Source organism: Pagrus major, chromosome 19 (assembly GCF_040436345.1).
Source record: "Pagrus major chromosome 19, Pma_NU_1.0".
NCBI classification, from domain to species: Eukaryota; Metazoa; Chordata; class Actinopteri; order Spariformes; family Sparidae; genus Pagrus; species Pagrus major.
In genome coordinates this window covers 23,786,660-23,808,135 of record NC_133233.1, presented here as the reverse complement: position 1 = coordinate 23,808,135, position 21,476 = coordinate 23,786,660, and the positions used below count along the sequence as shown (strand labels likewise).

Sequence of the window (21,476 nt, the reverse complement as noted above, 5' to 3'; positions counted from 1 at the left end):
GGTGAAGTCTAAAGAAATGAGGACAACAAATGTCTAAAAAATGAGAATAAATAAGAATAAAAATATATTTTCAATTAAACGTAAAGATGAAAAAACAAAGAAACCAGTAGAGAAAAGTATTGAAGCGCAGTACTCTTACGTTTTCTTACTTTATATATATAATATAAATACCGAACAGGTGGTTATTGTACAAATAGCAATATTATTTTTCTGTTATTGAACTATTTATTCTGATTCACATTATTTTTGTTGTTGTTTTGTTGTGTTTGTTGGTTATTTCGGGTCCGTTTGGGCCGATTCTGCCTTTCATTTCACAGATCTTTACACCTCAGTGTCACCAGGATCCTTACATCCCCCTCAGTCTCTTTCTGTTTGTACCCAGGTATCATGCACAGACTACATCCTGATCCTTCCCTATAGGTTCGCTGCCAGCTCACACCTGTGCATATTGAGGAAGTGCACATAAAAACATCACCCACACGCCTGCCTTTACATTTCAGCACAGCCTCGTCTTTATATCTACGAAGTTCGGCTCTTTTTACTGCAAAACATCTGCATGATATTCATCCTATATCATGTTGTTAACCACAATAAACACATTCAGCGATGAAGGTGTTTATCAGTGACAGGTAAGGGCTGCCCTCGCTAACAGGTGAGACCAGTGTGTGCCTGTGGGTTGTATTTGCATAGTCTGAATATATAAAACGAGCCCACAGTTCGAGTCTGTTCATTTTACTACCTGCGCCCAAAGTAGATTAGTTTCACAGGTGAGGCTGGGTGCTGGAGGTGGACGACTCCATGTGAGGAGAAGCTGAGTGATTCCTGAGAGGAAAGGTGAGTGGAAACACACCAAAACACATCTATAGACAGAAACACACACACACACACACACACACACGGGCTGAAAACTCATTCGGCTTCTCTCATGATGGGTCGGGTTCCGCCAGGGGAGGAGTTTCGTGTGTCTCCGAGCCAATCAGGACGAGCGGAAACAGGTCAGGTAGCCGAAGAGGACCTCAGAGAGAGCGCAGGCAGGGCAGAGCAGCCACGCACGGCAGGAGGTAAGACAGCACACACACATTTACACACACACACACACACACCTTTAACTCTGTGAGATCACACTTCCCCTCAGGGCCTGTGGATGTGCATCAGCGTATAAATGTAGATATACCAGCATAACGACTGTGTGTGTATGAGTCTGAGTGAGTGTCAGAGCAGAAATAGGCCAGTGCCATTTTAGTCACTAAGATTAGAAGGAGTGTTTTGAGGACTCAAGTGTCAGAGTTTGATGAAGATGCACCAAAACTGACCTTATTTGGCTTTGTCAACATCTGTGAATGTCATATACGCAAGACAGGCTTCAGCTGGAAGGTGTCATGCTTAAATGTTCAACTTTTTGAATGAAGTTTGGTCTTGCAGGTAAATTATTTCCTTTGCTGAAATATTTTACTGTAATTATAGACGAAAAACTTTAATAATATGTTGAAATTCAGGGGCATACTTATTATTATAAACAATTGTGAATATCATATGTGCAGACAGTTTTATGCTTAAATGTTCAATTTTTTGAATGAAGTTTGGTCTTGCAGGTAAATTGTTTACTGGAACATTACTTTAATACTTTAATTATAGCTGACAAACATTAAAATATGTTTAAATCAGGGACCTTAATTATCATTATAAACATTTGTGATTATCATATTTGCAGACGGTTTACAGTGTGAGTGTGCAGTGTGTTTCATGCTTAAATGTGCAATTTTTTGAATGAAGTTTAGTGTTGCAGGTAAATCATTTCCCCTAACATTTTACTGTAGTTATAGCCTAAAAACCTTTAAAAAGATGTTTAAATAAGGGAAACATACTTATCATTATAAATATTTGTGATATCATCTGAGCAGACAGTTTTGTGTTTGAGTAGGTCACGCTTAAATGCTCAATTTTCTGAATGAAGTTTGGTCTGGCACGTAAATTATTTTCCTTAATGGAGCATTTTACTGTTATTATAGCCTAAAAACCTTAAAACCATGTTTAAATAAGAGACCACGCTATTATTATACATTTTTGGTGAATATCATATAAGCAGGCTGTTTTGTGCTTAAATGTTCAGATTTTTGAATGAAGTTTGGTGCTTCAAGTAAATTATTTCACTCACTTGAACATTTTACTTTAAATATAGCTGAAAAAATGTAAGAATAAATTTGTAATCATGGACATTTGTCAATATCATATATGTGGGCAGTTTGGTGTTACATGCTTAAACGTTCCATTTTTTGAATGAAGTCTGGTCTTGCAACATTTCGCCGTATTTCTAGAGTACAAATCTTATTAAGATGTTCAAATCAAAGAGATTTAAGTCGTCGGTGCTGCTGTTTGACAATGTTTTGGTCGGTCACTGTGTGTGTGTCCATGTGCTTCTATAAGAGTGTGTGTGAGTGTGTGTGGATAGAAAGCAGGTCCCTTCTGTGTATCACTCTTCTATTTATAGTGAGAACAAATCCCAGATATGAGAGGAATCCTTCTACCACTTATGAGGCGAGAGAGAGAAAGAAAGAGGGCGGAGAGGAGAGGAGAGGGAAAGAGAAAGAAAAAGAAAAGAGATGGACAGTCGTGAGTAAAACAAGTGTGTGAGAGATGGACAGAAAGTGTAACTGAACCAGCGACAGACGTCCAAGTTTAAAACCAAGCATTAGGCGATAAACAGGAGTGTGTCATCAACAGGTACGTTACATCTGATTTATGTTTGCATAGGTGTGTTTTTAATGGCAGGTATCTCTGTAGTTTTAGTCCTCTTTGTACAAAAAGTAACTTTTATTCTTGAAGTGTGAGGCTGGAAATGTTTTTCTTCTGTTTTTCATACCTCTTTGAAATGTCCTCCCCCCGTCAGTGTCACTGGTTCCTACTGAAGAGTAAATCTTTTCAGGAAAAGTTTATTAGTTTCTCTGAGAGTCATTCGAGAAGACTGGCACCGTATGCTAACTGTGAGGCTAAAGCTAAGACATTATTAGCTTAGCTTAGCAAACAGTGGCACTGCTTGACGTCCAGGACATAAATGTAAAACCACAACTTGTTTTTAGTATTTATAAGACTAAACTAAGGAGATATAATGTGTTAAAAAGTGATCTTAGGGCTTAGAGGTTGGTTCAGTTTTGTTACCTTTGGACAGAGCCAGGCTAGCTGTTTCCCTCTGCTTCTATTCTTTATGCTAAGCTAAGCTAATCATCTGTTGTATCGATCTTTTCATCTAAAATCTTGGCAAGAAAGAAACAAAATGGAGGTTAGAAAACGAACGAGTTATTAAGGCTTCAGCTACACAATTAGCATTGCATCGTTGAATTTTAGCAGTAAAACAACAAGATTGACAGTGTACAGACTTGTTAGCTGCTCTGCTAACTTGTTAACATGCTCATGTTTAGCAGATTATATTAATATTTTTACCATCATTCTTTAGCCTGTTAGCATGCTAACATTTACTTATTGGCAATAAAACCAAAAAGTAGGCTACAGCTGAGGCTAAGTGTTTTTAGTTTACCAAAACAAATCGAAACATTGACCGAATAATGGTGCTGGATAAAAAGCTAAAGCTAGCGTTGTCGTTGTTTTAGCTAACTTCCTGTCTGTTTTGCAGTTAGCAATCCCCTCCCTCCTCCTCCTCACACTTATTTTAATAAAAATATATCACTTACAGCAGCTTTGAGTCGAGATGTTTCACTCCAAACCCAAAAATATCAACCACATGGTGGCGCCAGAGATGAGATCATGGGATCACCAGAGTCAGAAGGTTTCACTCTCTGAGGACCATCGGTGTGAAAACAATCCCTCCAACAGATTATGAGATATTCTGAGCTGACAGCTGCCTATTTTTTTTAGATTCATGCTACTGTACATGCAGCTGCAGCTCCCTAAACATCCCTCTGTCAGGAGTACAGTAATAATTAACACACACACACACACACACACACACACACACACACACATTGTGTAGCTCAAAGGGCCTTTTTGTCAGGTGTCTGCACCGAGTGTTGCAATGTTTCAAGATTTGAATTATTTAAAGTATGAGGAATAATTGTACCTGTGGTTATGGCCCTGTGTGTGTGTGTGTGTGTGTGTATGTGTGTGTGTGTGTGTGTGTGTGTGTGTATGTGTGTGCATGTGTGTGTGTGTGTTCATGCAGAATGTGTGAAAGTGAAAGGGCTCGTCAGGGTTTGCAGCGTGGCGTCAGGGGGCAGCTGCTACTCGTGGGCCAACATAAATATCATCCCCTTGTGTAAGCATGAGCATGTGTGTGTGTGTGTGTGTGTGTATTTTAGGGTGTCCAGGCTTTTGCTCTTATGTCAAGGACAGCAGAGCTCTCAGTGTGTGTTGTTGCACAAACAGCACCCTGGAAACGGTGCGTAAGCGCTGCCATCGATGGCAGCAGCAGCAGCAGCAGCAGCAGCAGCAGGCGGAGGGCCGGGGGACTCTCTCTTTGGTCCTCTGCTCTGAGCCACTCGTAGATAAGATAAATAGGCCATGGAAACTTCTACGATTAGTAACCACTTGGGTCAGTGTTGATCTGCGAAACGGCAAAAAGGGGAGCGAGGAAGTTGAAAATTAAACACAACAGGCTGAGATGGAAAAACACTGCAGATACTCTACTTAACGTTATTCATCATTTTTGGAAAAATGACTTGTTGAATTCGGACAAAATCAGGCTTCATGTCCAGCTGGGAACCATTGAAACTTTGAATACCAACCTTGAAGGAAAATGTATCAGAAAATGATCAAGTGAAATGCTGAAGAAAAACATTTGTAGTTGCAAAAAACATCACTGAAGTGGTGAAAGACGGGCATGAGGACGAGATGTGAGGGGGAACAGACAGGAGATTTGAGTTAGATGTGGTCGCCTACAATATACTGCAGTTTAATACAAATCTTACAAGGAAAAAATGCAATATATTGTCGGAAACTTGACCTTTGTCGCTACATGTCAAGCTTTCTGTTAGCCAGCTAATTAAGCTAGCGTTAGCTCCACGAGTTGGTTGAAAACAGTCTCTGGCTGACCTTTTAAAATCTCCCACAGCCCCTTTTTAAAACAAGAATCTTGTATAACTGGTCCTAAATATGCTCTTGATGGTCACATTGGTGATAACATGATAAAGCTTCATGTCCCATGTGAAGAGTCCAGCATTCACATGACAACATTTATACAGAAATGATGTTTTTTGTTAATCTAATTAGGTTGTGGTGACTCATGTAATCGCTGCCTGAAAGCAAATGAAATATGTTGTTGTTGAACATTTTACTGATCTGTCCCGGGAGAAGGATCCCTCCCTGTGGCTCTGTCAAGTTTCTTACATTTATTTCCCTGTTAATGTCTAATTAAACTCAAGTTCGGTTCAATATGAACGTTTTTCATCGTGGACAAAACATTATTTAACAACGTTTCCTCATTTATATTGATTTAAAAATGAACTCCAGTTGCATTTCCAAAACATATTCGCTGTTACAGATTAGTTGTATGTGAACATTGATATTTTTCTTATTGTCAGCAGATCCCATTAAAGGTGCTATTTGTAAGAAAAATTGATTTTTGAGTTTCGTTCGCAACCACCGACAGTTTTTGACGAGTTGGGAGCGAAACTCAAAAATCAATTTTCCTTACAAATAGCACCTTTAAAGGACTAAATTATAATAATTTACACTGTAGTGCCCCGACAAAGGTGTTATTTACCTTCTGTTTGATGATTTTTAAATGAAACTATATATTTGTGACCCAGTTTTTAAAGGTTTTGGTCTTAAGGTGGGATCACTGAGCTTCGGGCTGGTTGTCACAGGCAGGGAGATGCAAGATGGAAAGTATTAAAGACTCAACAACACATTATTGTCAACTGTTGAGATTCAAATTGAATGTGAAATGCATTAAAACTCACATTTCCTTCCAGCTTCACACACATCACTGCTCTCAGGCTCTCTCTCACACACTTTACTGAAATTACGGCGCTTTTATTTTGACATTCCCGGCCCGCCGTCTCCCTGCCTCCCTCTCATGAATGATTCAGAGCACAGTCCCTCTACCTGCTTCTCTCTGTGAGAGTCGCTAAGCAACTGAAATGCTATCCCGGGCCTTTAAAACCACAGAAACAGAGTCCCAATGCCCCCAACATGCACACACACACACACACACACACACACAATGAAACACACACTGAAACACACACACACAGCTGAATGTGTGTGTGATCTGTGCTTCCTGCAGGTCAGTGGACTCACCGGGGGGATTATGTCCAAACCTTCGTCCAACGTGAAGGCCCTTCAGGTAAAAAGCTTTTTTAAGTTAACTCCTTTTAAAACGTCATGTTGAAGTTGTGTGACTGTGCCGTTGCTACAATAACACTGCCAAGAGTTTGATTTCTACCCCGACGACCGTATAAACAAGAATAAATGTAACAATAACTCCAGGTTACAGGCGACAGGTGTTTCCACATTTAAGTATTTATTGGCAAAGGCAAATACAGACTGTGCATATACAGTATCAAGGCTTTTTGTTAGTGCAGAGTTGTAGCGAGGCAAAGGATGAGGAGTCGTCTGTATCACTGTGTGTGTGTGTGTGTGTGTGTGTGTTTCAGTTATAATGGCTTCGTGAGTGCATGTCAGAGAGGGTTTCCTCCATCGTCTCTCTCTCTCTTCTCATTGTGCTCGTTGTCATGTCTAACCATGGGGTAGGCATCTGGACGGAGGAGTTTTTTTTAAAACACCAGTACAGTACAAACGTGAGGTTCATCATTTCGTCTCCGTCTCAACACTTTAAATAATCACAAACGAAGAACAGCAGCGCGGCTTTACATCGTAAATAATCTACATTTTCATTTAAAAAACAAAAACAAATCAGTTTCGTGTCAGCAGGCCGATTTGTATTTGATCCACATATTCAAAAGCGTATCACATCTGTCTTTCAGGCCATCGTCAGCACACAAACAACCACACAGGCCGACTGTGAAAGCAGCTTATTACGACCCATATTTACGTTTCTTGTTAGGCAGCGACCTCTAGTGGCTGTGGTGATTATTACAGCAGCAACGGAGGAAGTCAGGTGAAATAATATAAACATGTCCGCATAGGGAGAAGGTCAGAGTTCGTGTCCAGTGTGCAACCAAAAATAACTAACATGGGGAACTGAAGTTACGTAAGTAAAGTAGTTATTTGAACTCGAACCTCATTGTTTTTCTAAACTTAACCACTTCGATTTCTCGCCTAAACCCTAACCAAACTGCAAGTGTTTCGACGAAAGGTATCTTGTTTTGGAAATCACTTGTAATCGACCTATTCTGTTATTTAGGTGTAAGAATGTGTTGCTTTGCTTAGGTTGAATTTTAATTATCCAGACAGCTGTAGACTCCCATTTAATTATGACTGTTTCAGGTAATGTAAACCCTCCATGTCTGTGTTTAACGTCACTGCAAAATCCAATTTTTAACAATAATAAATATAATCTTTGTATCGTGCAGCCATAAACAGCTGTTTCTGTCGTCTTTGCAAGGAGATTATTAAGACCCATTTTTAAGTTTATTGTTGGGCAGCGACCTCTTGTGGCTGTATTAATTATGACGGGAGCAAAGGAGGAGGTCAGGTGACATAAAAAGTGTCTTCATATGGAGGTTAGGTCAAACACACACAGACTTTCATCCAGGAGATAAATGTTTGTGTGTGTAAAGCCAAAAGTTAACGTTAACTTGAAATTACGTAACTTATTTAACTTATAGTAAATCAGGGACATAACGTAGCTGATGTTAGCATGAGTATTTATCTTTTCCAAGTTACTTTTGCTCCGACCATTTTACAACTAACCACATGAGACTGAAGGTCCGGTACGCCTGTCACTGGTCTTCCTGTATCCGCCATTTTGGGAGTCTGCAATCAACTTATTAAGTCGTTCAGGTGTGAGGACGTTGTGGTTTTGTATTAGGGTTTGGCTGATGTTCAAATACTGGATGTTGCAGTGTTCGTAAAAGCATCATCAAGTGCACCACGGAGCGATAGTTGGACAAAATGTATATGCTATACACCAGGAATGTGAATGTTACCACATTCTGGCTTTGTGAGGCAGGATAGGACAACACTAGCTCTAGTGGGTAGAAGTACAGGTACTGATAAGGGACATTAAACATGAATATTACATTTTTCAAGAAATGCCTGTCTAAACTAATTAAAAACTGTCGTTATGCTTTCGACAATGGTGAGAAGACACAGAGATTATTTCTGACTTGTGGTTAAAGAGCTAAATTTTGCACAAACACCAACATGGACCTTTAAAACAAATGAGCTGTGCAGAACTTATCTCTCTTCTGGCCACAGAGGATAATTGCTCCCATGATACAGGACGTTGTGTTTTATACCCGACAACTATAAAATACAAAACCACAACCAAACAGTGTTGAGTCGCTGCTGCTGTAATGGCTTCAGTCGACAAATGCACTAAACCAACACAGTTAATGATCGAAGGTGTTCGGTGTCTCACGTCTCAGACAAAAAGTGATCAACATTTCAACACAGTTGCACCCTGTTGTTCAATCTCCTCCTTTTATAGCTCCAAGAACCAAATACAAATGTCTCCAACAGCTTGTGCAGCGCAACCGAAGCATTTTGAGTCCAAATGTTTCCTGTATGGGTCCAATATTTACGTCTCCAACTGATATCGTTCACTAATATTGCTCTGGCTGCATATTGTACGCACCCAGTGTAGGAAAGAAGAGTATAAAGATAATAAATAGTTAAATGTTTGGCCCTCCATGCAGATGTTTGTGCTGCACGGGCTGTTTGGAGAAGATTTAGTAGACTTCACTGTGCTCGACCATTCATGTGTCAGACCAGTGGAGCCTGCTAAATGACTTATTCATCACAGTCTGCAAACATTTTCGTCAAAGTTACTTTTACTTTGCATTTAAAGGGGCTCTTTGTAACCATTTGTAGTAATTAGGGAGGCCTGTACGAGCCTGTGGACCATTTGTTTAAGATTTTTTTCGCCGACCGTCCAAAGGATGTGACTTTACGTATGTTCTCGAGCAGCAGCTAACGACCGACTTCCACCACAACGCAGAAGTTTGCACAGAGCCCCTTTAAACTGCATCAACATTTACAATAACGTATTTTCTTTGGACAGAGTTAAAGGAAGAGTTCAGCATTTTAGGAAATACGCTTATTCACTTTCCCGCCGAGACTTAAATGAAATGAGTGATACCAGTACCCAGGTATTAGCGATTAGCTTAGCTTAGCATAATGACTGAAAGTAGGCGGAAACAGCTCACTTGCCGAAGTCCGATTAAACACACAAGTAGAATTTATAAAACTTTGGATGGATCCAGGCTAGCTGCTTCCTCTTGCTAACAGCCTTCACGCTAATTATAACCTGGCTGTAGCTTCACTTAAAGGTGCATTACGTAGTTTTGGGGAAGAGAAAGACCTTCATTGACTGATATTTTATGCCTAAACAAACAAAATAAACAAGCTGTGTTCGTTTTCATGACTGAACAAACTGACCTTAAAGGACAACACAGTTTCATACTGTTTTACTTTGTTTATATGTGGCGGACCCTGCCAGCTTTCTAGCTTCAAACAGTGTTCTGGGACCTTATTTTCCTCTGAGGGCAGCTTGTTTATTCAGTTATGGAAAAAATAAATATTTTTATATCGTAAACATTAAAATTATGAGCTTGAATTTCTTCTACAGAACCACACAGTGCCCCTTTAACAGACGGATATGAGATCGGTATCAGTCTTTTCATCTTACTGACACTAAAGCGAGTTAGCCTGTTCTCTAAAAATGTCAAACAATGATTGAATTTTCAATTTAAAAATGAAATATTCCTTTAACCTTTGGTGGAATGTCAGAAGATGATTGCTAACAGCACACTAAGCATAAGACAGTAAACAACAATCCCAGCCAAAGCAACAGTACAGTGATACAAATCGGAGGAAACATGCTGCGAATGAGGCGATTTATCTTTCTTTCCAGAACTTTTCCGTCCCGTCTTTTTAACCCTTCATCTGTGGGGAAAATAAATAAATAAATAAAACCTTTTTATCTTCTGTGACACACACACCCCACTCCCTCTCTGTACAGCTGTACAATATGAGCATATATACAAAACATTACAGTACGGTACAATGCAAAAAACACATCAAATCCAAGTGACAGGACGTCGGGGCAGGCAGCAGTAGAACATCGAGTTAGCAGGCAGATCTCTGGGCTCTGTGTGTGTGTGTGTGTGTGTGTGTGTGTGTGTGAATGTGTGTGTGCGTCCCAATTTTCATAAAGACGCACCGCTCTTTTAGGGAAGTGAAGATAACCAGGAAGTAGTGGTCATAATCAAAACCTGGGGTTTTTGAGGAAACATGAGTAAACACAGACCAACACACACACACACACACACACACACACGTGTAGAGACACAGAGAGAGGAAACTTAATTTGTTTTGAGTGTTGAAAGTGATCTGATTGGCTGTTCTCGCTGTCCGTCAGGCTAATTTGAACATCCCGATGGGAGCTCTGCGTCCAGGGGCGGGACATCCTGTCAAGAGGAGAGAGGAGACAGTAGAAACAGAAGAGGTGAGACACAAACCAACAAGCACATGTAGCAGGTGTAGCTAGCAGCTTAGAGGGAACATCAGGAACTTTCTGATGCTAAAATGAGCTTAAAAACATTTTTCACATGGTCAAAGAAGATCAGTCTCCACGTAGCTCACTCACAGCTTCTACCTCTGTTCGTATTATTGTTTCTCAGGCTCTTTCACCGGACCAGCCGAGCGCCGCGGCCCAGACGCCGGAGGAGAAGAAGGCGTTGCCGGGTGCGGTGAAGCTGCCCGGTCCTGCTGTTAACCTATCAGAGCTGCAGAACGTCAAGAGCGAACTACGATGGGTCACCAAGGATTAACATGTAGGTGACCACCAGTCGTATGAACACCCCAGAATATCTTCTTCCTCGTTGTTTTGGGGTGCCCTTCCCTTCCCTCGGCTACACTGAGCTTGCACATTTGACAAAAGTGATCATAAAGCATCGTTATTTCACATTTAATAAGTAGATATTTTAATAAATGTCTGATATGTTGTTCTATGTAGGACCTTTATTTATATTCCAGGCCAGCTGGACCCCACAGAGGTCCACATTTCTGTTAGAGGTCTTATGAACACCACTACCAGACACCAGAACATTTTAACCTCCACTAAAGTTTTGTTTACTGATGCGCTGCTGTATTTCCCAGGTGTGTCTACTAAGCAGGTAATTTGAAACTCTTATTTGACTGTCCTGCAGCGCAGATGTGGTCGGGAAATTAAAGGGTCCGGAGAGAAAATTCAAATCAGAACCAAAGTATGATGAGAAAGCACAAAGATGAGATTACAAACCGAGTCACCAGTTCCTTTGTGAACGATGCAAATCCAGCCGGTGAGTCCGAGAAAACAGTAAACAACTATTTCTATCTATAAATATGGTCTGCGTATACAAATGAGGCAGCGTTTGTGCAGCGGTGGAGGAGGTGCAGGTGAAATGCATCAGTGTGTAAGCGGCATTTTACGGTTGCAGTTGTAGTTTTGGAGTTTTTGTTGTATGCACACATCTCGAGCAACGATTAACTGATAAATACGTTGATAATCGTCAATAGTTAAATCAATTTTTCCAAATAAAAAGCCAAATATTTGAAGGCTCCAGCTTCTCAAACGTCAGGATTTGATGCTTTTCTTCCTCAAATGTGATAGAAGACTGACGATCTTTAGGGTTTTGGACTGTTGGTGGGATTAAAGTTATCAAAACAGATCCACTTGGGCTGTTCTGATATCTAACGGACAAAACAATGAATGGATTAATGGAGAAGCTGTTAGTTGCCGTACCAGATTGATCAAAACATCATACGTCATTTGGTTTGTAAAATGTTGGGAACTAGCAGTTGGCTGTAGCTAACATGAGTTTTAGAAGTACTTTAGAGACGTGTTCACATTTTTCTTCATAAACATTTGAGCGAAACAAGCTTGTATTTTGAGTTTTGGTGGAGTGAGAACAGAAAGAGCTGAGAGGTCCTACTGTTCAAGAATACAAGACGTTATATATTCTTAAAACTGTTGAAAAAAACATTTAGCAGTGACTTTTACTTTGTGTTTTCAGAAGAATATTTACAGTTAGTCCAAATATATCTCAAATCATTTGTGTTATTTTGCTAAAAACATGTAGAAAGTGTTTATCTCATCCCCAAAAAATCTCCACCTGACTCTGGGTACCTGGTATGTTGCCTGACAGTCAAAACTCAGGGCTACTAGAAAGTCACAAATGCTCGCTGCTGCTCGGCGAAAGCAACTCAGACGAGTGTGTCGACATTTTTACAGGCTTTGTCATGTGAACTCTTTAAAGAGATTTATCTCTTCTAGTTTCAAGTTCTCAGATGTGAGTCACCTTCACTTATTACTCAAAGCAATGAGCCAACACGCAGGGCTGAAAACAGGTTCACCAAGTCTGTATCTTTATTTAAAGTTAACAATCTCTATCAAGAATCAATCAAAGACAAAAAGGTCAAACAGAGATGCTTTAGCAGTATCAGGTAATCTTAAAAAAGGAAACTAAAATACTCAGCTTCACATTATTATGAGCACAATAACCAATTTCATCCTAAGTTTCTCATTTTCCAGATCGCCTGGAGTAAAAGGAGGCAGCTATTAGTGTGCAATCAGAGACGTTTCTGGATTTTTAAAAGCTTCGAGCATCAAAAATGGAAATCTGTTGACCTGCACTGAATTGGGATGGCAGCAGAAATCTGAATCCTGTGGCGTTTTTATTTGCGCTTCAATCCTGAGGCAAACTAGATTTTTAAATGAGTCTCTGCATGATAATAACATCTCTCAAAGCTTTAATTTATGTACTTGGAAAAAGTATTTTTCTGAGCTCGAAATGTGCCCACGGTTAAAAAACAAACTGCATTAAAACCTCGACAAATTAGACGAAAACTGGATACCTACATTGGTGTTTCAATCGTTCAATAAGTCCTAAAATTAATGGTGTCCTGATCCAAAATGTGTCCAAACCAGACAGTAATTATTAGACAGCAATGGCAGTTTAATTACATCTTTGTAACAGTGAGATAAACCCTGAGATCCTCCATGTAATCACTGATGAGACTGCAGTGGCGGGAGCTCACCACCGGGGGTCAGTGTGTGCTGCACGGTCTCTGTTTGGGTCAAGCGGCGTGTGTGTTGATGCCTCTGTGTGTGTGTGGGCTGGAGAGGTTGAGTCAGGCTCTATATTTATACTTTATGAAAGTGTGTGTGCGTTGTAGAAAGTGTGTGTGAGCGTTGAGGGGCAGTCTGTGCTGTGACTTTCTCAGCGGGACACAGAAACCATGAAATCCAAACACTGTGAAACGCTGCTCCGCCCTGCCCGAAACCATGTGGGTGAGCTGTGGAGGAGATAAAACGAGAGAGAGGAGGAGAAGAAGAAGAAGAAGGAGCTGGTTCGAGTTCGGGTTACAAACACGTTTCTGTAATACTACGTGCTATTTATGAGCAGTGTTCAGAGTGTTTACGCCGGGAAAGTGACAACATAACTAATAAAACAGCAGCAGCCGACTGCATCTGTCTCTTTTGACACTCATTGTCCCACAATGTCACATTTTCATTCGTCAGCGGACTGATTTGCCTAATCTTTACGAATCTTTACGCCATGGTTGAATACGCAGACAGCAACAGGCTGAAGAAATATTGTAGTTTCTTAGAAGCAGTTCAAACTAAAGCTGCATTTCCACTTAAGAAAACCTCTGTTAACCGTACCTCAAGGCCAGATCTGCTTTGCTTTTCCAATGCGGACAGTACTCTTAAATGTAGGGGAGGTTGGTACCGGCTGGCTTTGGAAAAAACAACAGGAGAGACTGGTCTTACCTCTTAACAACACACATGTGTATTAGTTTATTACAGTAAGGAAATAAGCTTTACTTAAAAAAAAAAAGGCTGCAGGTAGCAAGACAGGAACCTGCTGAAAAAGCAGCAAGTGAAATCCTACTTCCGAGCAGAGGACGAGACAACTCGGGTTGTTCCGACTGGCCGATCAGTGGGCTGCAGTGTTGAACTACTGGATCAGTGGTACCTCAACAGAAGGGTGACTAAAAAACTCCCTCACAGACTTGACGCCACCAGATGTTTGGAAGCTCGCTGCAGAGATTTAGTGAGGTCCAACACTTGACGTTGGTTCATCCCAAATATGCTGAACGGAGTTGAGGTTCGGCTCCGAAGTCCTTCACCAACAAACTGGGAAACATTTATTACCATAATTAATTCATGGACCTGAGTCTGTGCACGCTCGTCTCATTAATCATTCTTTGTCGTAGCATTAATAGATCATAAAGAAGTTCAGCCCAAACAATGACGAAGATAAAAAAGTGCCTGAAGGTAAAGTATGAGAGCAGAGTTTAGTGATTTGTGCAACAAGATGCAAGTCCAGTTCCTCATTTTATTAGCTTCTCCCTAATCTGTTTTACTTTTGGGCTTCAGTGTAACATCAGTTATACAGCAACACTGCAGCTCCGTGGCTCCAACCACTGATGGTTAACCCGAAGCCTGAAGAGAAGTGCTTGTATGACTAAAAACTCTTTGAGTCTTTGAGATGGAAATAAACAGGAAAAAAAAATGTGTCAGGCTGTGAAGAAGATCAAGACACAGAGAGAAGCAGAAATGGGAAAAGGTCAAGAGAGAGATAAGTACGTGGAGGAAGCAGGTGACGGATCAATCGCGGCTGATATTTCCTCGCGGTGAACACGCCGACCCGGCCTTCTCCTCGTCGTCCCGGCACCCTCCTGAGCGCTGATAGCACACGGTGAAAATCCCTCACAGTGTCTTTATCTGTCTTTTTCTTTTCCCTGCAGGATCCCGAGCCAGACGGAGAGGAAGGCAGATAATCTTCATACACACAGACTTGCCCACTGCCGATCACAACTCGCGAAAACAACAGTCCAATCCCAACACGTTCGGAGACATTAACAGCTTTCTGTGACGCCAACGTCTGACCAACAGGAAACAGGCGACCATAAACTCTCTCTCGGTCAGAACTCTAATAGAAACACTAGTAATATCTGTATTTATCTTGCCATGTCAGTCCAGATTGATTTGTCTTTAGATCCAAATCATAATTTGTACAAAAAAGTTAAGTGCTGTCGAGATAATGTGAGATATTCTGACTTGTTTCTGCTGCAGATAAGACTCAGCTTTACTTGGACTTTTAGAAGTAAACGAGTTGTGTTTTATTTTTGCTTTCTGTCGTTTTAAGTCTGAAATAGCTGGTTCAGAAGGATTTTTTTCGTTGGCGACTCTCCATCGTGACCAACTTGAAGACACGTCTTTTCCATTCTGTCAAAACTCGGAACGATTGAGCACTGATTTATACCGATGCTTTCTATTTAATGATTCGTTTTATCGATGGTGTCTACGCTCAACTGTATGAACCTTTTCTTCTTTGGGTGGGGTGGGGGGTTGTAATGTTTTTGTTGTTTCATTGTTTTAATTCCCAGAAACTCTTCAGAAAAATGTTGCAATAAATCAAGATGGTTATAAAAATGACAGACTGTTGTATTTATTACTGAATGCTGTTCTCGTAACGGAGACTAGTGGTTGGGTTTCTTTTAAATTGGACCGAATCATCCTCCCGCTGTACAAAAATGGCTGCCTGCCAATAGCGCTGCCATCTTGGCGTGGGGTGCAGCGGGGGTATCAGGTTCTCGCCCAAACACGCGCCTGATTCAATGACGAGCAGCTCATGTCTCAAGCATTTTGTCACACAACCTTTTTATAGCAGCAAAAAACATTTAGCAGTGTAATGACAGCTACCTCAAATATCAAAAACCATCTTTGGGAGAAATGTATTTGATGTGTACTGGGTTTTTTGTTTGGCCCGTGTAAATGTGTAATTACATTGTCACGTGAAGCAGTGCGGCCAAAAAAAGACCTTTTCCCGTAAACTAACAGTGTGAAAGAATTGTTTTTGAGCATCACAAGGCCCCAAAATGACTTATTTGACGGACATAAATCAAACCATTCGGTCCAATAAAGTCTAAAAGAGCTGCAAGATTAAATCCTATTATCCCCGTTCAAGTTAGACGGGCGATAAACCAGAAGTTAGCCGGCTCGGTCTGCGGAAGTCTCTCGTGCGCTCGCTCTATGGGCCTCACAACACGGATCTTAGAGCTGTTTTGGCTTCAAATGCCACTGAGCAGCTTTGAACCAACATTGAATCGAGTTTTAATGTGACGTCTTTGGCTTCACTCTTGAGGAACTGTCAGTTCGTCCACCTTTAGATACAGTCAACAGCCATGTTGTTTGGTTGGTCCACCACTTTGGTATTCCACTTATCCAGTGGAATATCTCAACATCTACAAGATTATTTTGTGGAGAGATTCATGGTTCCTAAATGATGTATCCTGAATTTTGAATTGAATATAGCGCTGGATAGGGCGCCACACAGCGTTACTTCCAAATTTGCTCGGTGAAATGCTTCAACAACAAGAGGATGGATTGCCAAAACATTTTAGGACAGATATCCGACGATAAATCTTACTAAATTCGGTGATCAGGTGAACCAGCAGGTCAAATTTTACACTTATTCAATGAAATAACAACGAGATAGAAAGGTGCAAAGTTTTGTGCAGACATTAATGGTTCCCAGATGATGTCACTACAATTGGCGGTTGATTTGCAATGTGAAATCGGGAAATTTTATATATCTGTTGTTATTTTTAGCCATAACTGTAACATTTAAAGATATATAGTGAAATACGGTGGTCTGACCTATATTTCATGTAGCATGTTGCTTTACTAGCATCTTTGATATCAACCCAGCAGCGACATCTTGGACTAACTGGTACACCAGTGAATGTGTTGTTCATCAAAACATGCTTAAATTAGATGCATGTAAATTGTATTTGTAAACAAACACTGCGATTCGTTCTACTCTGGAAGAAGAGCCTCAGTCTTGTTTCCTTGTCATGTCTTTAAAGAAATTTACCATCCTGCTGGTGAAGTCAACAGTCGGCTGTGTCAGCTAACAAAGACTCCCCGAATTAGACGACAGGGCGAGACTGTTCGGTTTTTGAGGTGACATGTTTAAAACGCAGAGACTTTCCTCCTCTCCTGAGGGTGTCGGGAGACTGACAGGAAACAGAGCGCGACATAATGTATGCACTGATCGAAAAAAAAACCCCACTCCTGAATACTCTGACAAAAAGCTAATTAAAAGTGTGTGTTCACTGTGATGGAAAACGTAGCTCGGAGACTCATTTAGTGTCAGTCCTCACACGACTGATCCCCGATCGATCCAGCTGCTAATATTCTTGTATTATGTGCATATTTAATGACAATCGCTGTCGGTGTTAGGTGGTGAGTCAGGGGGCATCACTTTGATCCAAACCCCTTCTACATTACAACACACATCCATCACATCACCACATCACATGTCTTCTTACACACAGAGCAGCTGTAGCTAAGTTTAGCCTCCATCAGGTCACGGTGGGATATTCAGCCGAGAGAGAAACACTGCTGGTGTTTTAACAACCATACGGGAGGATTTGACATCGTGTGGGTTCAGATTAAAAACACTCTCCGGTTTAAAAAAAAAAGGCGTGAGTCTGTTTTCTTTCTGCGAGTAGCCTGTGCGATGAATCCTGAACTAGTGTAACTCTAAAACAAACACACCCACACACACACACGAACACACACTTATCTCTGAGTGCGAGCCAGCATCCACTCGGAAAAGATCATAACTCACTGCAAAATGCGGAGAATGCTGCAAGAACTTGTAAGGGTGCAATAAAGCGGTGTTGTTTGCATATTGATGCGTGTGTGTGTCAGGCAGACAGTAGCGCACACACTCAGGCAGTGGCTCGACATTAATCAGACGCCTGTAAACACGTCCGACAACTCGGAGCCTGATATCGAAAACAAATCCTTTTCCTTTTATTATTTCTCTCTCGCCCACGCCGAGTCCTCCTCCTCCTCCTATCTCTGCATAAAAATAATAACGTGACATCAATCTGCGTGATTTTCGAGCAGGTCGTTATGAGGTTAACTGCCTTCCCCAAAAAGGCCACGGCTCACTGCTTTGCTCCCGCTTTTGACACTTGTAACATCTTTGACAGCTTGGCAAAACTTCCTCGGGTTTGACATGAACCTCCGCCGTCTGTGTTTCTATTCTCGGGCACAGATAGGTGCCCTGGAATCTTGGTTCGCAGACTATAGCAGCTGTATTTACCCATGAGTTCATCCGCCGGGATAGACACTGAAAGCCCTGCCAGGCTGCCCGGTCGGTGTGTGTGTGTATGTAGGATGCATATATTTGGGTGATACTCCCTCCCGGACGAAGAGGAAAGGGCAGCCGACGATCACAAAGCCAGGACATCAGAGGAACAGACAGGAGGCTTGGATGGAGCAAGGGCCAAAAAAAAAAATAGAGGGGGGAGGTACAGGGGATTGTGTGTGTGGATGTCGGGGGTAGTTGTTAACCTTCCTATCACAGTGTCACATGCAGACAGAGCAGGACAACAACACAGATGGAGAGACCACGACTAAGGACACACTTTACTCTTCTTCTCCCTTCATTTCCTGCGTCTGTCATCCTCGTCTCTGGCTGACGTCTGACTCTCTTTTTGTCAAACGTTCTCTTGTGCATCTTGTCTATTTCGTCTTACTTCCTACCTCGCACCTTCCCGACGAAGCTTTTTTCTCTGCAGCTAATCCTCTTTCTTTTTCTCTCCAATCTCTGGTCTTCCTTCTCTTATCTCTTGGATGGATACCTACTCCCTCCTCTACAGTTCCTCCCAAAGAACCGGACTTCTCTCCGGCTTCCAGCGGCTTCGTTCCCAGAGAAAGATGTGCGATGTCGTCCTCGAGGCCGGCGGTGTATCCTTCCCGTGTCATCGCGCCCTTTTGGCCAGCTCCAGCGAGTATTTTTGGGCTCTGTTTGGAGAGACGACCGTAGAGAGATTAGCAGACTCCATTAGCCTTCCGGTGCTAACATCTGAGGGTTTAGACGCCATTCTGGACTTCCTGTATTCGGGCTGGCTCAGCGTGTCACCGCCGACACTTCCTGTCGTCTTGGAGGCAGCGAGGTACTTGCAGGTTGAGTCGGCTGTGTCCATATGCGAGCAGTTTATCACTGATGGTTTGAGCGCCGATAACTGTTGTTGCTACGCTAACGTAGCCGAGCATCACTCCCTCGCAGATGCACTTGAAGCTGCCAATCAAACCATCGCCATGGAGATGGGGACACTACTACAGGAGAGCAGGGACGACCTCCTCAGGCTGAATATCCAATCACTGATGGCGGTGCTCGATGCTGACGAGATACCAGGTATCAAGGAGGTGGAGCTCATAAAGCTGGCTCTGGATTGGCTGAACGAGAACGGGCCCCTCCCTCTCCTGAAGTCAAATCTTCTACTGAGTCGCCTGCGCTTCGGATTGGTCGCCCCGTCCGACCTCACCGATCTCAGCCGCGCCCACAAAGCCATGACCACGCCTCTGATCAGAAGTCAGCTGACACGAGCGCTGGAGTACCACGAACTGGGTTCAGCTCAGCCAATCAGACAGAGCAGACAGAACACGCTCAGGGCATCGCCCAATCGCGTGCTGCTCGTCGGCGGAGGATCCAGCCCTGATTGGCCAGAACAGCAGATGCTGGCGTTTGATCCTCGAAGCAGGAAGTTTTCATCTCTGTGCTCCAGCCTCCCGCTGCGACTGAGAAATCACTGCGTGTGCTCGGTGGGAGGTTTCCTCTTTGTGATCGGAGGCGAAGAAGTAAAAGAGGGAGAGGATGATGGGAAAAAGTCTGTCACCGTGGAAACATCTAACCAGGTGTGGCGATACGATCCTCGCTTCAACTGCTGGGTGAAGGTGGAGTCCATGCTGGAGAGGAGGGCGCAGTTCACCTGCTGCGTGGTGGAGGACGTCATTTACGCCATCGGGGGTCGACACACACGTAAAGACACCAACACACACGCCTCTGCAGCTTCTGTTGAGTTTTACGATATGGCGACAGCGGCGTGGAGGAGAGGAGCGACAATGCCTCGCCCTCTTTACGGCCACGCTTCTGCCGTGCTCGACAACAACATCTATGTGTCGGGAGGTCTGCCAGGAAACATCCATGATAGTCACAACAGTGAAAACCAGGGCGACCGCAGAGAAAGCAGCAGAGAAGTCATATCCTGGGACCTGAAAGGCAGAGCGTGGGAAAAGCGAGCGTCCATGTCCATCGCCAGGTTCAGCCACCGCCTCGCAACCATCCACGGATGCATCTACGCCCTGTTGGGGATGTACGAGCCCTTCTGTGACATCGAACGGTACGATTCACAGGCGGACCACTGGACCCGCCTTCGACCCCTTCTCATCGGCTCCTTCAACTACGGGATGGCGTCGACGCCGTCCGGGAATCTGCTGGTGTTCGGAGGGAGGAGATGGAGCGACGGACAGGAAGTGATAGTGAAGAGTGTGTTGGAGTACGATACGAAGCGAGATCGCTGGAGAGAGATCTGTCAGCTTCCCAGACCTCTCACCGGGACGGAGTGCACTCTGCTGCCTCTGCCCGACTAAAGGGCACAAGAGTGAGACAATTTCACAACCCTCACAGTCGAAGGCTTTACTCCCAGTGTTGGGAAATGAAAGTAGGGTGTCAAGGATTAAATATTCGCCACCATCCCAACCTCAACAATATTATTTTCGAAAGTTACAGTGGTCCTGCCTCATTTGATGAGAACTATTTCAGGATATTTGCAAAATTTTTTCAGCACATAAATTCAAAACAAGTGAAAATGTTAAATATAGTTGGACATTATGCAAAATACATTTATTCTTCCTCACTGAGAAATAGAAGATTGATAGCAGGTTATATTATAAAGCTAGCAGGAGATGGTTAGCTTTGCTTAGCATGAAAAAACAGCCCATAACTTGACATTTTAAGACTTTGGTTATTGTATGCATTACAAATCACATAAATCACATTCATGAGCTTTAGAGTCAACCCTCATTCTGGTGCTAGGAGTTAGATGTTAAATGTTAGCCCATTAGCTTAAATTAGCATACAGCATTACCTCAAGTAAAACCCTGATTTGTCAGTTTTTACTGTTCAGTTTTTGATAGGATAAAACAAACAACATATCATGTGTAAATAGTGAGCCAAGCTAGCTGGTTTCCCCTTATTACCAGTCTTTATGCTAAGCTAAGCTACTCTACTACATCTCATTGTAGTAGTTTAACATTTTGGGACATAGCTTACACTTATTCTTGTTGTTGCGGAGAGTTAGATGAGCAGATCAATATCAGTCTTTTAGACAGAGCCAAGCTAGCTGTTTTACCTGTTTCCAGTCTTTATGCTAAGCTAAGCTAGGGCATAACCTCAATTACAACCCTAACTTGTGTTTTTTACAGTTCAGTTTATGAAAGCACTAAACAAACAACATATTTAAGAGGTATTTGCATTTTTTCTTTT

General features: G+C 42.3%; 2 protein-coding genes across 3 annotated transcripts; both read left to right on the top strand.

Annotated features, from left to right (window-relative positions):
* The first annotated feature begins 1,009 nt into the window (after positions 1 to 1,009).
* smpx (small muscle protein X-linked) lies at positions 1,010 to 15,556 on the top strand. Of its 2 annotated transcripts, none has more exons than XM_073488616.1 (5): positions 1,010 to 1,061; positions 6,239 to 6,298; positions 10,499 to 10,585; positions 10,761 to 10,913; positions 14,875 to 14,958. In XM_073488616.1, the coding sequence occupies exons 2-4, from the start codon at positions 6,263 to 6,265 to the stop codon at positions 10,908 to 10,910; spliced, it is 273 nt and encodes a 90-aa protein (XP_073344717.1). In that variant the 5' UTR covers positions 1,010 to 1,061; positions 6,239 to 6,262; the 3' UTR covers positions 10,911 to 10,913; positions 14,875 to 14,958. The 2 variants fall into 2 exon arrangements, with proteins under 2 accessions (XP_073344717.1, XP_073344716.1); XM_073488615.1 differs by lacking the exon at positions 1,010 to 1,061 and adding an exon at positions 2,547 to 2,721 and having other exon boundaries at positions 14,875 to 15,556.
* Positions 15,557 to 18,781: 3,225 nt separating this feature from the next.
* Positions 18,782 to 20,581, top strand: klhl34 (kelch-like family member 34). Its single transcript, XM_073487777.1, has one exon. It carries the CDS (start codon positions 18,782 to 18,784, stop codon positions 20,579 to 20,581), a length of 1,800 nt encoding a protein of 599 aa, XP_073343878.1.
* Positions 20,582 to 21,476: the final 895 nt, after the last annotated feature.

What these genes read in the sequence shown, in the direction of transcription:
- smpx (XM_073488615.1), top strand. Translation starts at nt 6,263, where the DNA reads ATGTCCAAACCTTCGTCCAACGTGAAGGCCCTTCAG. An exon ending in CCAACGTGAAGGCCCTTCAG is followed by an intron (nt 6,299 to 10,498) that starts GTAAAAAGCTTT and finishes GCTGTCCGTCAG; the next exon opens with GCTAATTTGAACATCCCGAT. An exon ending in AGACAGTAGAAACAGAAGAG is followed by an intron (nt 10,586 to 10,760) that starts GTGAGACACAAA and finishes ATTGTTTCTCAG; the next exon opens with GCTCTTTCACCGGACCAGCC.
- klhl34 (XM_073487777.1), top strand. Translation starts at nt 18,782, where the DNA reads ATGGATACCTACTCCCTCCTCTACAGTTCCTCCCAAAGAACCGGACTT.